Here is an 18,693-nt window from a genome sequence, read left to right as displayed (position 1 = left end):
TATATCGGTGTATACCAATTCGAAATTCATACGGTCTAATCTCCAGACTGGTCATAACTATTATTAGATCGTTGAGTTGAAATAAAATGGCTCATATTTACTAGTGTAGTTTCGTGGTGTATGCTACTTATTTCGACAGGCATAAGTAGTGTATAACACCATTCGGAAGTGAAGAACCTGGCAGCAGAAAGCTAAAAAGATCTAGTTGAAGAAAACAGAAGGGAAAATAGAAAAGAATTGTGAAATTGGAAGAATCAGACAGAATATGAAGTACAAATGATGGAATTTTACAGAAGAAGTATTCAATGTATCGTTTTCATATTTTACCAAGATATTTTGTAATATTGTATTAAACAATACATTAGTCGTCTACACCTAAGTCACGTTCGTTACAATTTCACTAACTTCTAGTCATAGTTTTTCAATGTATAAAGTAAAAAACAAACAATATTTTTGGGATAAAAAGTAATATCTTTGTCAGAATGGTAGTGAGTAAACATTTGTTACAAAATTCATTGTTGATTATTCCTTTATTCAGATGATATACTGTAGAAGTAAGCATTATCTTTGGGCTTTTTCTAAAGAAGAACCTTTCTCTATATTGCGGAGCTTATTGTTTAACGTCTATTCAATCTTCAAAACAACTAGTAACAATAATAGTCATAATAATAATGTTATATCCCGTGGAGATTCATGAATGGTAATTTTGAGAACTATTTATGGACCAATTTGATATGTATATTCCCTATTGTATAATTGTTAAGTAACTAAACTATTCATATTCGTGTCTCTCTTATTATAAGCTTTATTTTGACCTATAGACTATTATTATACGATTTACCATTCCTGAGTTATACCGAGTCCATTAATTACAGTTCCCTTATTTACAGCCACATTTGGCCAAATCTTGTACAAATGTTATTTCGTTATAAGATGGGCTCTTCCATGTGTGTATACCAATTCAACTGCTCGTGTGAAGCTAGTTACATAGGCCGTACTCAGAGGGCTTTATCCTTACATATTCATCAACATGTACCAGCATGGTTGGCAAAAGGAGTCACCAAATCCATTAACAGCAACATCCTTTCTCGCGTGGTAGATAGTGAACACCATATCAAAATAGAGGAAGCTTTCTCTGTTTTATATCAAGTTCCTAAAAATCTACCTCAAAGAGCTAGACTATGAATACTTTACATAGCCGAAACCATGTGGATCAACTCCAGAAAACCAAACTTATGCATCCAGAAAAGGTATGTCCAGCCTCTATGTTTACCTTGGCCTATGACAGGATCACCGAATATCTAAACTAAATATTATAGACCTCTCCCCCCTCCCTTTTTTTCTTTTTTTTCGATTACCCCTACTTTAATCTTCACATCCATCATTCCCAATTCGTTTATCGTAATTACCTTGATAACACTCCTTTTATTACACATTAAATTCACACACCAGTCTTATTATTATTACTATTTATCATTATTATCTCAATTACCAAGATGAAATTCTCCTACTATGCATTTTATTCACACAATTTTGTTTTGCATTTTCATTTTTTCAGAAGTGGTTTAGTGGAGATTTCAATATTTTCATAGTTGAAATCATGAGTCAATTGAAGCTAGACCACCATGGAAAACCTGGAAGCACTGGACGGCTGTTTCGTCGTATTATGGGACTCCTCAGCAGCGCGTATCCACGATCCCTCACTCGCGGGATCCAAATCATTTTGACCTTTATTAAATGACCTTTCTAATTTACAAATAACACAATTTTGAAGTATATATGTCGTAACAGATGCAAACATTCACCATTTTTAAAATATAACATTGTCAAATTAATTAATACACTCCTTATATTGACCTTTGTAAAATATTATAATTATGGGCTTATAACTGTAGAGCCTGATGATGAAGTTATTGAAAACAATTGTTCGCTCAAATATTGTTCATATTTAAATGTTATTTTTTTATGGTACAATGTGGTCTGTTTGATTGGTATATAAACCCAGTATGTTTGAGAATAATGATTCATATTGCAGAGGCTGTTATTGGTGTTCTGGACTTAACTGACTAGGCTAGCAAGACTGATAAGTACTCAAAACTGCTCGTACGGTTCCCATGTGTCGCGGTTACAATCGATAAATTCACTGCTCCATAACAGGCAGCCACACTCGATATAACAAATAGATTCAGCGTTTGTATATTTCATATTTGCTCTCCTAGTTTAATTCATGAAAAATAATCACTTTTAACACAAATGACAATTTTTAGATGTTAACATGTAGTTCTAAAATACTTCAGTTTTGCAGGTAAACATTTATTATTTTCATAGTTGAAAGTGTGAGTCAATTGAAGCTAGACCACCAGGGAAAACCTGGAAGCACCGGTTGGTCGTTTCGCCCTATTGTGGGACTCCTCAGCAATGCGCGTCCACGACCTCACCTCACGAGATTCGAACCCAGGACCTACCAGTCTTGCGCCAGAGCACTTAACCGATAGACCACTGAGCCGGCACCCGATGGATGGTGTTTATGTATAACTCCAACCAATCCAAGAATTTGAGCAACCGTTCACCGATTGTCTTCAGTGAGTTCCTATCTCACAAAAGACCTGGTTGAACTCCACTGGTCATTGCTTCTCACTAGAACTCCTGGATTTACCTCTCAACTCATTCACCTTTCAACTATGAAAATACTAAATCTCCACAAAAACTCCTTCTCATAGTTTATTATTTTTTTCATTCCCATTTCTATATATAATGAGCATACATATATATACTACTAAAACATTTCACAAGTAGTTTATATCATGCGTAACGAAAAAAGTTATCTACTTTGTTCCAATATAACATGGGTTTTTTGACTGAATTAAAAAGTAAGTCCAAATTTTTATTTTATTTCATACTCTAAGAAGCTTCGATTAATTAATAATCATAAGAACGGGATCTTTCTTTTTGTTTGGATTAATTACTGAATATGATTAGCTTCAATTATCTACATTTCAGTTACTAAGTATCACCTGGAATATCTATGAAAACAGATAGTCAAAACAATCTATATCAATGTATTCCTATAAACAGATGAATATAAATACAAAATATTTAAAAGGTGTGCATAAAATGAAAGAAAATTTATCCTTCATTTGAAACTGGATCAAATTGGGAATCATGAAAATCAATATACAGGGTACAATTTCTGTTATGATATATATAAAGCACATTTTAAATCTTTTTTCCAGGCCATCTAAGATTTTTTCGTATTTACAAAAAAGGAATACATGTTTATCCTTTATTCTGTACCAAAATAACTGAATGTGATTTTCAGTAGTGAATGTTTTTATTGAAAAATCATTGAAAATGATGCAACAATTTGTTACTACCCTATTCCATTTATAAATTTACAGATTATTTAAATAAACATTAATTCATAGATCATTGACAACATTATTTGAAAATGATTTCCTGAATTCCTCGTGTAGTGTGTGCTACTGATGTTGACAGATAAAAGTAGTATATGTCAACAACCGAGAGTGAAATGCCAGGAGGCAAATTTTAAGAAGATCGAAGAGAAGAGAATGAGAACAGAGAGTGGTATGGAAACGAAAGAACAGTTAAGACTGAGATAATTGATTGACATTTTGTAAGTGAATTAGTTACTGTATGATTCTCAGATTTTAATACTCTGTTCTGTAATTTAGTGTTCAAATACATTTGATTGTCTCCACCTGTGTTCTCGCTCACTACACTCGTACGAATTCTGAACTCGTAGGATCAAACGAAAGGAATTAAAGGTGTATACTCACGGATGGAATTGAATGATACGAGTATTAAGTTCATCGACATAATTAAACTCCAGGTCATATATTGAATTTTAATATGCTTACTGTTCAGTTGCGCTATCTTCAGTCTAATTTAGTTTTTGGATTTAAGTATATATTTCCTCTTGATTTCACTTGATTCTTTAGCTGACTCCCTTATCAACTCTTCTTAAAGCATTAAAGTGGTTAAACATTAGCTCAGTTTGTTAATTGTCTATTTCTTTGAAGCTTTTTACTTATCATGATCATACCATTTCTAGGTAAATAACAATGAATATATCCACAAATCCTGAAACTTATAAATAACACTTTAGTGCGCAAACATTATCCACTAAATAAATGAGAAGATAATCGCATGTATCACATAAGACACACCTAATGAAAAATATAAGTGTTGTGGATAAGCTTGGGTTTTCAAAATTATATTTAAAACTAATATAGATAAGTCAGTGAACTCATTGAATCGCATCTGAATGCATCTTCACTATATCGTACTGATTTGTCTTGTAAAAATTTGATCTTAACACTATTAGTTTGTCATTTTCAAAGCACTGTCTATTCGATTAATAACCAATGAATGTGATTTTTACATTATTCAAGATATCATAAATAATGTTAATTCATTATCCATGCACAATATGGCTAATCCAATCAATGTCCATGAACTTAATCAATAACAAACGTAACATTCATGATAAATCTTCGAGGAGTTTATGTCTTTAGAATTTTTTAAAATCATACATACAAATACAATGATAAGATTCTTACACATTCAATGTTCAATTCAACCAATAGCAAACTAATAGTCAATCATTTAGAACAATACAGATGTAATTTATAAAAATTTCATTTTATTTCATTTACTGAAAACAATTATGTTATATCTCGAACTTAGATTCTTAGTATGTCGCGTAATACTTGAGCACTCGAACGCTAGAAACCTCCCAAGTCGCAAAATGAGAAAACCGAAGACTAGTAAGTAGGAATGTCATTCCAAACAGTGTCAAATATAGTACAAAAATCTCATATATTTGTAGTTTTTGGCTGAAAGTAAATCATCATTTCGGACAGCCCATAGGCACATAGGGGAGCCTCCTTGTTCAGCCAATAGGGGAGCTAAACGTCGACATTCTAGAATGTTCCTCTAGCGGTGATTGGATGGAATGTCTTTGGCTCTTTCTAAGCTTCTTGAGGCTTCCCTGAATTTGCCAGCGAGCCATTCTTACAAATTAGAAACTTAATTAACCACTGAAATATTAAGTACTACAATAAAAAAGAAGAAGAAAATGATTGGCAATAGTAACAGTTGAACCAAAGGAAAAAGCAAATATATCAATAAATTTACATTTTCAGAAGGGGTTTTGTGGTGACTGATAGGCCCTGAGTTCGAATCTCGTGAGTCAGGATCGTGGATGCGCACTGCTGAGGAGTCCCACAATTGCACGAAACGGCCGTTCAGTGCTTCCACGTTTTCCATGATGATCTAGCTTCAATTGACTCATGAATTCAACCATAATAGTTGCATTTATTTAAATTATTTATAATGTTTTACGGTTGTATTTTCTTTACCTGAAATAATAAATGATATAATAATAATGACTATTATCAAAGGGAAATTACATTGTATAATGTATTGTATATATGTTAACCAATTCATATATCATGCATGACAGAAAAACAAATCAAAGAGCCATTGACTTTTGGGACACATTTTTGACCAGAAAAAAAGAAAAAAAAACACTGGTACATATTTACATTTATAGTGAATATATCAAATTTCCTACTGTATGATGTGAAGTACAATACTGGATTACTTTTTTTTCCTGGATAGGGTACAATGAATAAATCAATAGTTAACTAGTTCATTCCCAAATGTATTTCTCTTTATAAATGTATGTTTATATATAATATCAATAAATGTATATCATTATGTTTATGATTTTATGAAGAGATTATCAATCTAAAGATCTGATCCACAAGGCAGTGGAGCATCGTAAGGAGATGCAGTTCCATGGTAGCTGGTGACCAACGATTGGTTCATACGCCATTTGTTCCTTTAGGATCCTGGAACCCATGTCTACCATTGGTTTGGAATGAGAGTTTCCCAACTCCCCTAGGTAAACTTTCCGTGTCCACCAACCCGGTTAAAGTGCCGGACATTCGCATTTCGTCCTCTCAATTTCGTAAACAACACCCCAGTCAAAAGACATACGCAAACTGTAATGATGAAAATCTTGTTTTTTTCCTCGGAATTCAAAGTACGACAATCTCATTCACATCAAATTATTATCGGTTGGTGTCAGTATACTTAATCTATCTTCGTTTCGATTATTTAAACCATTTATGAAGTATTGCAAATATTAGACATTTCAACTAGATCAAAACTGCACATCATTTTATAAATCCTAAATGTTAACAAGATGATCTTGTAAAACTATGATTAGCAGCAATCATCCAGATGGTGAATGTAATAGGAAGTTAGTTCGCGGTTTTTTTAGCAATAAGGGAGGTAAACAATCGTCCAAAACTTGAGGTTACCGTCTAAAGCTTTAGAGGTTTAATTAAAACATTTAACTGGTTTGTAAAAAGCTATTATTTCCATGCTGAGTATACATTAACAACTGTAAACATTTCATGAGTTTACTGGGAGTTCTTCGCGATTCCGAACAAATATTTTAGGAAGCTTGGTTCACGACACTATTAGACGGACCATATACTGCACATCGCGTAATATCGATATCATTTTCTATAAAATTTTACCTACATTATTGTTTAAAAGTTTATAGAATTGAACGACGATTTACCTAAGATCTTAGTGGTTGATTATGTTATGAAAGCTGTCTTATTGTGTTCTTAAATAAATTGAACTTAAATCATTATAGAAAGTGATGGTTATGATTTACTTAGGTCCAAACTAATGATTATTGAGGAATATTTCTCATACTTGAATAGATCTAATGAGACTAGGTAAATAGAATACTTAATAATCGGTGATGCTTCAACGACGACATGAAAACGAAAAAATGGCTATCAAGAAAGCTTGTATGTCTCACATAAAGATAAACAGATCAGTGAACATCATAGTATATGCATTGGTCAGTAATAATGAACAGCCAATAGAAAACATATATGGAATAACTAGCACGACCACGTTAAAAAAATTAATGAAGTGAATGGTTACACTGAAACTGCTGTTGTGCAACAATAAAAGACAACATTAATCCTACTAGTATCTTGACAATTCATTTATTTGTGTTTCTTACACAAATATATCTGTCGAAAAACAGATCAGTTCTAGAAAATTTAATGTGTATATACGCAAGATGTTAGGAATATGGAACGAAATGAATTCGCCATATATTACAATATTTGTTGTTCTTGCCCTCCAATAATAAAAAAAATGTTTTATTGACAGAAAATCACGAGTTTACTGAAGTTTTTCATATATTCTACTCATGCGTTATAACTTAACTCATTTAGAATATGTATACATTATAATTTATGGGCGTATTTCAAAGTTATTTCTGATTGGTTGATCACTGAGTATTGAACAATGTTATGTTTATCAAGTCCTTCTGTTTGTTGATCTTATTCTATCGATCAAGTTGTAATGTGTGCACTAAATTTCCTGTTGACTTACTTCAACTACCATACTTCTAAATATAGTGCACAGAATTTTGTATCACTTAGACTAGCGGCCACATTGGAACTTGATTGATAGAATTTGATCTGCGCTAAAAAGTATGTGACAGATAATATTAGTCACTACTTAGTGATCCATCAATCTTAACTATCTCGGTCTCAGACAGCTCATCGGTAATATTTCACATTCTGAGTCATACGGCATCAAATTCACTAGGCAGCATCTATTTATTTACGATCACGGGTACACCGTGATGACGAGTGTTAAATAGTACAAAATCTATATACACAGTTTCGTGCAGACTACCTCTCACCACCTAACGAAATCATTTCTACCTTACTTTCCTACATATTTCTCGTTTATTTTTCATTATAAAGTATAAATAAAAACATAAGGGATTTAGGTTACCGCGCTGATGATATTAAAGACTAAATTTTAATTAGTCTATAATGGAGTTTATGCATTCTACGTAGATTAACTCTGTGTATCCATTATAATACAAATCATTTAGAATCAATATATAAATAAAATATTACACCATTTGACCAAGCTAGTGAATATCTAGACTCAGTAGATCAGTGAGTAACATATTGATAGTTTGAAACGAAAGGTACTGGGCTCCAGTCCTAGTGTGAATATCAACATTGTGATTCATATACATCCATCTGATGAGTAATAAACAGAATGGAAAGTGAGCTCTGGAGTTAACTATAACCCATCTATACTAAATATTTTTTAGGTTTATGTTTTGTTAGGAAGGAATGATTCAATAACTAAATGAAACTAGTCGTAATAATCTAGCTTTATGATATTGTAAATTATAAGGTGGTCGTTAGAGGTAGTCAACAATAAACCCTAGATCTATATTTTGCGCTACTTGGCACCAGTCAGAAAGATGTACCTGTAATCTTGAGGGGACTGATCCCGTGTCACCTAGCTTCACAGTTAGAGACGTTAACACTCGGCCATCCGGGCCACGGCCGACCCCTTGTAGGACTGAGATGTATTCACAGTTGATAGATCGCTGAGTAGTGGTGGTGGTAATATCTCTAACGGCGGAGCTGGATGACACAGGATCAAATATGTCAGAGAGCATCAGTTCCCTCAAGATTACAGGTACACCATTCTGACTAGTGCCAAGTAGCACGAAATATATATCTAGGGTTTGTTAACGACTACCTGTAACCACCATCTTATCTCGACATAATGCACACAATGGTGAGTCACCTAGACGAGTGGGCACATTGCAACTTGGTCGATAGTATTCGATATGCACTAAAAAGGACCTGACACACATGACACTGATCACCACCTATTGATCAAACAATTGTAAATTCTGTTCGTACTTAATGTTAATCGTATATGTATCATGATTTATTTTTGATATTAAGCGAGTCTTCATTCACCATCAATTTTTTCGCAACTTTTCTTGCCTTGATCTATTACATTATATATCAATTTGGAACATATTTCTTACCATCTTTGGTCTGCAAAACCTAAAGGTCTTCTTTTTGACTCCCAGTATAGTTGTAGATATCCAGTGCTAAGAAAGCAACAGCTATGCAGCGTCTCATTCTCAATAATTTTCAAGATAATGTCAGTTCATGATGTGAATAATTTTGGTTGTACTCATAACTTACAGCATTGTTATTTATTTTAATGCTTGTTTTAGTTATTGAAATGATTAGTGAGCTTGATCTATAAATTCACAGTGATCACAGTATAGATCATGAATGAATCGATAATTTTCATGTAATTCTCACTACTGTTATTATTCTATGGGCAAATGTCAGATTAATCCACTGTATTGCTACGAAAAAAATAGATCTTTGAATATCCTATGAACGACCAACATTCATAAATTACATTACGAACACCGAAACCAACGAACAAATAATTCAAAATGTTATACAGAAAGAATTTTTAAACAAAATCAATATCTTTGACAAAATTCATTGTTCTTTTTCGTGTATCTATACCTCGCAATTACTTCTATTCTATAGATAACCGTATAAATTCTTCTCTTTTACGAATCTTCATTCCAACACTATTAAAATCACTGAAATGGTAATACAGTGAAATAATAAATCTAAACATATTCAATCATATGATGATTTTGCTTTAATTTTAAAGCGTTAGAATCGATGTAAGTGACCACACACATACATACATACATACACCTAAATACACAATAATAACGATTATTTTCCATTAGGAAAAAAGATTATTTAAGAGTAAGTTGATTGGTTCATTCACTGTGCACACATATACCACTTTTCCTGTTGTTATATTTTAGTAAATATATGTAGCTTATTCAGATATAAATACATATATATGTGTGTGTATTTGTATTTGTGTGTTTGATATTTGAAGTTTCCCTTTTTTAAAATCAATAAACTTGTGGGGTTTTCTCCTATTTACTAAAATTCTATAAATGTAGGCGATTACATTCAACAAGATACAAAACATAACAAAAAAAAGAAGAAGAAGGCACTATATATTCGTTCAATGACCTAGTTGAATTATGTACAGATGACACATTGTATTTCGCATCAATATTGAATATGGGCAGTGATGATAATAATAATTATGTAGACAGGATGTTTCGAAAGTCATGTATTTCGAAGAACTTCTCTTTTTTTTTTAAACTTTCATTGAAAATATGAAATGGATCACTGATCATAATTTTTAATAGTTTCAGTAATTCTTATTTCCTTTTTACCCCTGGAAACAATTTCGAATAGAATAATTTAATTAGATTTATCATTTTAATTAATGATTACTATTGTTGTCAATGATTGTATAATTATTTAAGGGATATATGTAGATACAATTTATAAGAATATATAGAATAAATATTAATTTCAACTTCATCTTAACAAAGTAACAATATGACATATGTAGAGAAAAGATTAATTCTACGTAATGGACCACCGTGGGGATTTCGACTTTATGAAGATTTTATGGAAGGATTGATTGTTGCTAAGGTAAGTAGAAATGTATTTAATTAGCTTATATTTAATTTTCATAATATTTGTTAATAAATAAAAATGGAGCATTTTTTAAAGTTCACTTAGTAATGTTTGTTTCAATCTTCCCATCGATTTTTATGACTGCAACTGGTCAGTCTCTAATTGTCATATGTGCATACTGTGCGTATTGCCTCGATATAGCCTTAATTCACAAGCATTGTAAGCAGAGATGGATAGTGGCTTACAGTGGGATCCAGGACGCGCGTTTCGTCCTATTTGGAACTCGTCAGCTGGATGTGCCTGCATCTCAGAGTTGATATCCACTCTGAGACTCGAACCCAGTAACTTTTGTTTCAAATGCCATCGCGTTATCCACTCAGCTACTGATTCCTGATAGCCACTTGCCTGTGCAATGGGGTGAAGTTTAAATTCACTTAGTATTGGTTGTTTGAATCTTCCCATTGATGTTTAGGCCTGCAACTGGTCAGTCTCTAATTGGCATATGTGCATACTGCACATCCAGCTGACGAGTCCCGAAGAGGACGAAACGCGCGTGCTGGATTCCACTGCTAGCCACTCTCCATCTTTTCTTACAAGCATTTTTTGTTGAAGCTCAATTCCACAAAAATCGTTATTGATAATTTAACTTGTATTAATCCAGAGCATATTACGTACTTAAGATAATTTTCAGACAGTTAATTGTAGTAAGAGGACAAACAAATCAGATATTTAAAGATCAGTATGTAAATAATGTTTTATACAGATTTGCGTATTTTTCTTCCCTAACTCAGTGTAACATATTATGACATTAGTTTTATTCCCAGTTTAACATTTTAACATTGATTTTAATTGCAATGAAAAATTGTAGTCAGTACGATAATGGCTTCATATTTTCTAGTGTTGTAACATAATTTCAGGTCAATATGTTTTGTACCAGTAAAATGTAACTTTCATTCAGTATGACAGGTATGATCGTTTTATAGTGTGACAAATATAATCTTTGTATTGTTCTTTGTGAACTTCGTATGTGTTTTACAGTAATCTTGCGTATATTTTCATTTGCATGATGTTCATTAACCAGTCATTAAGTGTGAGCAAATTTAGTACTTTGATTTTAGACGATTAATAAATCTTCTTTGAACTAGTCTTTGTGTTCTTACTCTGCGTCGTTAGAATCGTAGTAGTTATCATTTCCAAGTATAAGCAGCAGTACTAAGGATACAATGATAGGTTATTATCATATTAAATGATTCATAATTTGATATACAGTGAATGACTGTTGGTCTAAGCCATGTTTGTAGATGTAGATTAAGTGGTTAGGTTCTATGAGATAAAGGTGATCAGTGTTTGGAATCGTTGGGTGACATGGTTCAGAATTAGTCGTAGTGACACCGATGTATCCACTCTTTATATTACTTGAACTCTTGAGTCCTAGTACTTTTTTCTACATACCTTTTCATCCCATCTTTTTGAACTATATTCGCATAATACGTTGATCATAGTTAAACGACCAGTGAAAACCGGGAAGCACTGGAGAGGTGTTTCATCCTATTATAAGACTCTTTGACAGTTTGCATGAAATTAACTTCCCCGGCTGCTTGTTCAGTGCTCTGAACATCAATCACTCCCGTCGAAATCGAGTTTTCGGAGTTCCATTTCCGGTGAGGTCATGAATGTATACTGACTATGAACTCCATACAAGAACGCAACAATAATCCAGTGCTTCTTGTTCTTCAATGGTTAAGTATGATTAATGAATGATGTAATCTGTAAGAATTTCACTTTGTTGTTTTATCATATTTTGTTCTCAAAATATTCACAAAAGTATGTTGAATAGTTTTATTTAATGGTGACTAACTGACATTTATTTTCAACCCCCAATATCTATCAATACTACCATTCTAATATGAACTCCCTTTCTTTTCTCCATCTCTGCATTATATTTTTGAGATTCGTAACTTCGTATATAATCACCTATTATTTCGCTAAAACATTGAATAAATGGGTCGGTGCTATAATATACCAACTGGACGGCCGTTTCATCCCAGTGTAGGACTCCTCAGCAATACGCATCCACGATCCCGCCTAGCGAGATTCGAACCCAGGACTTATCAGTCTCGCGCGCAAGCGCTTCACCACTACACCACTGAACGGTCACCCAACGGTGTTAATGTCTAACATCAACCAATCCACGAAGTTGAGCGACACATCCACAATTGTCTTCAGTGAGTTGATATCTCACAACATACCTGGTTAAACTCCACTGGTCACTGCTTCCCACTAGAACTCCAGGAAATATCTCTTGAAGTCAGTCACCAGTGAGCATATGATTATTATCAGAAGGAGTTTTTTGGAGATTTTAGTAATTTTGTAGTTGAAATCATGAGTCATTTGACCAATTCTGAGAATATACCAATTGTTACACTATTTTTGCTTGGATTCTGCGTTATATTTATCATCATGATATGTTGCAAAGTCTATATATTTATGAATACATTGATATATGAGTACATTACGATTCGTCAATTATCAATAATTAAACTAGGAAAACAAATTAACCCAATACTTGTGAAGTTGAAAACAACTTGTTCGACTCGGAGATTTAAACAAACTGTCTTGAAAGGCTGTTATTACAAGTCAGTGTTGGTTAATTTGTCAGCGCTATAATTTATGAGTGAACTAATCAGATTCAAGGTTTGGCGCGAAATTCATATGACAATATAACTAAGTAGCATTGTAACTTTATAGCTGATGTCAGTTTGTGAAGACATTTCACACTTCAGCTCCTTACTTTTACTTCTATCTTTAACTACGAATCTTACTTCTTCACACCAATTCATAACCCTATTTTTGCCCTAGTAAGTAGCTGAAATATTTCAAGGCTACTTTGGTATATCTCAAAGGTCACTCATAAGTTATGGTGTCACCGCTGATTCATTACAAATCAGAGAATACTCAATATTTACTTCTATTTACTTTCACGCATTTTTCAGTAGAATGTATTGTAATCAAAACGAAGATTTCTAAACAGGCTTTCACTGAGAATGGCCATTAGTTTAGCTACAGTCAATTCGGGAAGTAATAAGGTAATAAGGTGTGCAACAATTATTTTCAGTATCAAGTGAAATTTGTGAGTCATTTAAAATTAAAACATCAATTAAATCTAGACGATCGGGTGGAATCGTTAGGAATTCCAGGTTATAAATTTCATTTTAGTTAGTACTCATTAGAAAAATGTATAGTTAATCTTGAGGGAATTGATGGTCCTGCTGGGATTCAAACTCACTTCATCTAATTGCATAATCAAAAACTTAACCGCTGATTTACTTGAATAGAAGCTATCCCTTTAAGTTAAAACTCAACTAAAATAGGACCTGTACTCAATGATTCCCACTGTTTGCCTCCAACCGCGTAGTATAGAAAGTGGGTACATTCTGAGTCATTGCTGAACAATGACTACAATTTTACATAATCAATATACTTTGATTAGCATAAGTGACTAAACAACCATGACATACTAGTTAATACACTGTTATCAATCAGTGTAATATTGGCTAATATATGTTGACTGAGAACTAATCTTATATAAAGGATTAAATGGTTGTTGTTTACTATCGTATTGGTTTCTAGGATAGTTTCAGACAAGTCAGCATAATTTAATACAGTGAGAAATCGTGTATATTTATGTTAGATACCAGCCAGGAACTGAATGTATCATGTTAAACCTATTCCATCTAATATATCTCAGCTACGTGGATTTGCTTAAATACTTACATAACAGCGGAAACGTAGTATGAATTTTACTGACTGTGGTTAATCATTTAATTTGATAGAATAATTATGGAGGAAGGAATCCGTATCATTAGCGTAATGTTTGCAATAAATGAACACCAAACAAGCAAATAGTTAGCAAAACGCGCAATTTTTCCCGTGGAACTATCTTAAATACTAATATTCGAGAATATTTTGCACAAAATAAGGATTGATACAATTCATTATAAATGTAAACGATTATTAAATACAGATTTCGTAGGTCATATTGTAGTGGACAAGAACACGGGTGGGAACAATCTAATGCATTATAGTACAAAATTACCGACTATTTCATTAAAATATGAGAACCATATCGTGAATAGTTAATTTGCAAACTATCAATCAATTGTCTCAATTTGACTGTTTCTTCTGCAAATATCCGTCCAAGGTCACCGATTATAATTTTCTATGCATTTTCGTACCAATTACGTGCCGTTCCCGTTCTCTCCTTATCGATCTACTGAAATACATTCAATGCCCGACCATCACCATATACTACTGATGTGGATATCAGTAACCCGCACCATAATATATTCAATATATAAAATTAAAGCCAGACTATCAGGCTGACTTGTTTCCGGTCATATTGAATTATAGAATGCATGTATCATTATGACTTAGATTATTCTCAACGTTTTCAATATTCATCAAGTGTATCCCCATCTAATGCTTTTGGTTATTTTTCCATTCATTTAATGAATGATTACTGTATATTAAAGTCTAATTTTCACTAGCTATCACATTTCAAGACCTAATGTTTATATACATTTGTGTTTTTCATCAGGGCTACTCTATAACTGGACATGTTCATAACAAACAGGTATAGATAACTTCTTCCTACTAATTTTCATACAGAACATTGATTTCTTGGTACACTTAAGCTACATTCGTTTTAAACATGGAGGTAATTTATGTAATAAAAGCGATGAATACCACAGCTATTTTTCACAAATGGGAAATATCTATAACACATACGAACGTCAGTATATTGATTTATGTAAACACATGTATTAAGTGACCGTCTGTGCGATTCATCTTAGTTCTCAGTTCCATCTGGATTTTTAGTAAATATAACCAATTTGACGAAAATATTATATGGAAAGCCCTCGTGAATTTGTACGTTAATGGGTCTTTTCATACCTTGTTAGCTTTAAATCTTTATTAAGCATAGACTTATCAATTTGACATAGGAGGCAATACGCACAGTATGTACATATGCCAATTAGAGACTGACCAGTTGCAGGCCTAACAAATCGATGAGAAGATTCGAACAAACAATACTGAATGAATTTAAAAAAATAAATAGTTGGTAAATCAAAGTATGGAACTTCACAGCAGTGAAGATATAAAACTTTACCAAGTATCAAATTTAGATTTCAGGTAGAGTTGTTTAGGAGGGATTACCTGATTCCCGTTTTTTGATGCATTCTCCTTTAGCTTACCAATATGACTACAGTCACTTAATAAAGATCTCCTCGGATGATATTTATATATATATATATATATATATATATTATATATCATGTTTTCTGAAACAGTTATTTTATGTTACATAATAGTCATCTGGGTTAACTATTTTGGAAATGTTTCTAAATTGGTTTTAGTAGTAAACATGTTGATTCTGTTTATATTGTTAACGGTAGCTATAGTATGTTACTGAAAGGAAAACAAAATCCATAAAGTCTAATGGAAATATCATCTTACTGTTTATTAATGACCCAGTTATATCAATCATTAATAGTTAAACGGTTATTTTTTTAATTATGTCAACCGTTGTTATTTTTTTCGCCTATCCTTCATTGGTATGATTCACCAAGCGATAAACACTCCATTCTTTGTTCAAATCGCCTGATAATGTTCCTTCCAGCTATTATCTACTTATTCCCTCTTATCATTATATCGATTGGGTTTTTTTTTAGATAGAAAATATGTGACTGCGCAAATCTGTTATGAACACTATGAACACTAGAATCGATAAGAAAATATGAAAAATATTGATTCACATTATATCGTAGAATGTTATTTGACGGCTGTTATAAAGATGGAAAATTGACCATTATAAACTGTTTGTGTAGTGATCATTGAATAAGATTCAATTTAAATATAAAACTTAGATTAAAATGAAGGTCGAACGTACGTGGAGATCATGAACCGATTAATGTTAGACCACCACTGATTAGTTCACGAGTAAAATAGTTTTCAACATTGGATGCCCATTGGAAGCAATAAACATTGGTTATAGAAACTAGCAAATCATTAGGTGAAAATAGATTTACATACAGTTAAAGCATTATCTTGTCTCATTAAAGATGTTTATTCTTATGTAATTTTGTATAAGCGTAGTTTTCTTCTGTTTTATTTGTCAGACATTAAAATAATACAATAAAGATATATGTATAGTATTAGTCCAGAAATAGATCCCAACAGTTACCATTCACTATTCTCGTCGTGATATAACACCAAGATCATCAAAGCGTCCTTCAAAGCAAAGGAGGGAATCACGATGAATGTTATGCACTCAGCAATGATGGCAACAACGACAATAAAGATCAGTTCTACAAAAGGCTGCAATCAATTACAGCGAAATGTTCACGAAAGGACCTCATCATCCTGATGGGAGATCTAAATACTAAAGTCGGAGTGTACAACACAGGATATAAAGATATAATGGGATGACATGGGCTAGGAGAGAGAAATGAAAATGAGGAAAGATTTGAAAATCTATGTGCATTCAACAAATTGGTTATAGGCGGCAAAATATTTCCACACAAACGCATATACAAAGCTACACGGGTCTCATCGGACCATACCACAGAGAACCAGATAGATCATATTTGTATCAACAAAAAATTCCAAAGCACAATGAAAGATATGAGAACTAGGTGAAGTGCTAACATGGCTACAGATCACCACCCGGTTTTGGCCAAGATGAAACTGAAGCTAGAAAAACACTGGACAACTGGGGGAACAGCATTACAAAGGTTCAATACAGCCTTCCTTTGAAATACTCACAAACTCAACCAATTCAAGAAAGCTCTCAACAACATGTTCCAAGCCTTACAAGATCTATTGGAAGAAGAAAAAACTACTATTGAGAATAATTGGAAAGGGATCAATGAAGTATTAACTTTAAAATGTCAGGAGGTTCTGGGTCACAAGATGTATCATCATAGGGAACGGATCTCTATGAAAACACTGGACAAGATTCAAGAGAGAAAGAAGACAACAATCAAAAAGAACACAGGAAGTCAAGGAACAAGCTGAATGCACAGAAGCAAAGAAGAGAATTAAAAAGAGCGTTAGAGCTGACAAGTAGAAATACGTGGAAGACCTAACAATGACAGTGGAGAATAATGAAGTGAAGCCAGCTAAATCAAAGTAGTATGATACTCACTATGAAATCCTACGGTTTCACTTTGATTATATGTAGATTTTGCCATCACTCAATCAAATGTAAGTTTATTTTTAAACCTTAAATTTCAGTGTTCTAACTGGAAGCATTATCTGTTGATTTTATTTGTCGCTGAATAATCTTCGTTGGTGCTCCACTGAAAGACATCAAACGGTGAACAGCTATTTGGTACAAGTGTAGGACATCTCAACATTTCTCAGCTACTACACTTTCAGGTCTTGGACCAGGGAGTTTCAGGTCTCGTGAAAAATTGTTAACCATTTTGTATCGTTGAGTCGGTGCCCAGCAATACAGTTCAAAATTCAGTCATTGTCTTTCGAATCCAAACGATATGTATGGATAGAATAGTATATATTTCATAGTACACTATGTCAATGATGCATATTGAAAGTTGTTCCCCTCTTATGAAACTACATCAGTAATTTGGAGTTTAATATTATTTTTCACAATGATAGTGATCATTGATTTACACTTTACTGGAACAGCTGAAAGCCTTCACTAACGTACTTCAATTATTGTTCAAAATTACGCTTGAACAGACAAGATGTAATTTATCTGTAATTTATAACAAATGTTATACTGTAGTGTCAGTTGCTATGCTAAGCCTACATAGCTTATTCTAGCTTTCGGGCGGGTCAATTTATTCATCCTTCTTGAGTCACATCTCGACCTCATCAACTATTCGTTTATTAACCATGACTACTTTTATATGACCGTATGTGTGTGCATTTCTTATCTTTACTCATCACATACATGTAGCTTACTTTTGTTCGACTATAAATATCGATTCACGCTTGGTTAAATCGAGTCGGATCACTCATCTTCTCCATTGCGCGTCATTTTGTTTTATTTCTCTTACCAAACAATGATTATAAAAAATATACGTATTCAAACTTATTCTCGTATTTAACTTATTTAATTCTGTTCCTCACTAATGCGAGTTAAGTCAATGACTATACATGAGGATTGGTGATATGTTTATTTCGACAGCAATCGTTCATACGACCGAACTGGATTCATATGTCGGGCCATTAAAGTGTA

At 32.9% G+C, this 18,693-nt stretch overlaps 1 protein-coding gene and 1 non-coding gene across 2 annotated transcripts in view; one reads left to right on the top strand and one right to left on the bottom strand.

Moving 5' to 3' along the window:
• Positions 1–10,346: 10,346 nt before the first annotated feature.
• Positions 10,347–18,693, top strand: part of Smp_125480 (hypothetical protein) — a gene marked incomplete at its 5' end in the record, with an annotated part of 32,387 nt that continues 24,040 nt past the window's right edge. Inside the window, one exon of the mRNA XM_018796288.1 lies at positions 10,347–10,442. Within this exon, the coding sequence (XP_018650515.1) occupies positions 10,347–10,442 (96 nt within the window). The remainder of the gene's footprint in view (positions 10,443–18,693) is intronic.
• Smp_tRNA_00121_Gln_TTG.1.1 lies at positions 10,747–10,813 on the bottom strand. Its single transcript has one exon. It is a non-coding gene (tRNA).

The sequence above is a fragment of the Schistosoma mansoni genome, chromosome 2, assembly GCF_000237925.1.
Source record: "Schistosoma mansoni strain Puerto Rico chromosome 2, complete genome".
Lineage (NCBI taxonomy): Eukaryota > Metazoa > Platyhelminthes > Trematoda > Strigeidida > Schistosomatidae > Schistosoma > Schistosoma mansoni.
Note: the sequence above shows the minus strand (reverse complement) of the source record. Positions and strands in the feature narration are given on the sequence as shown.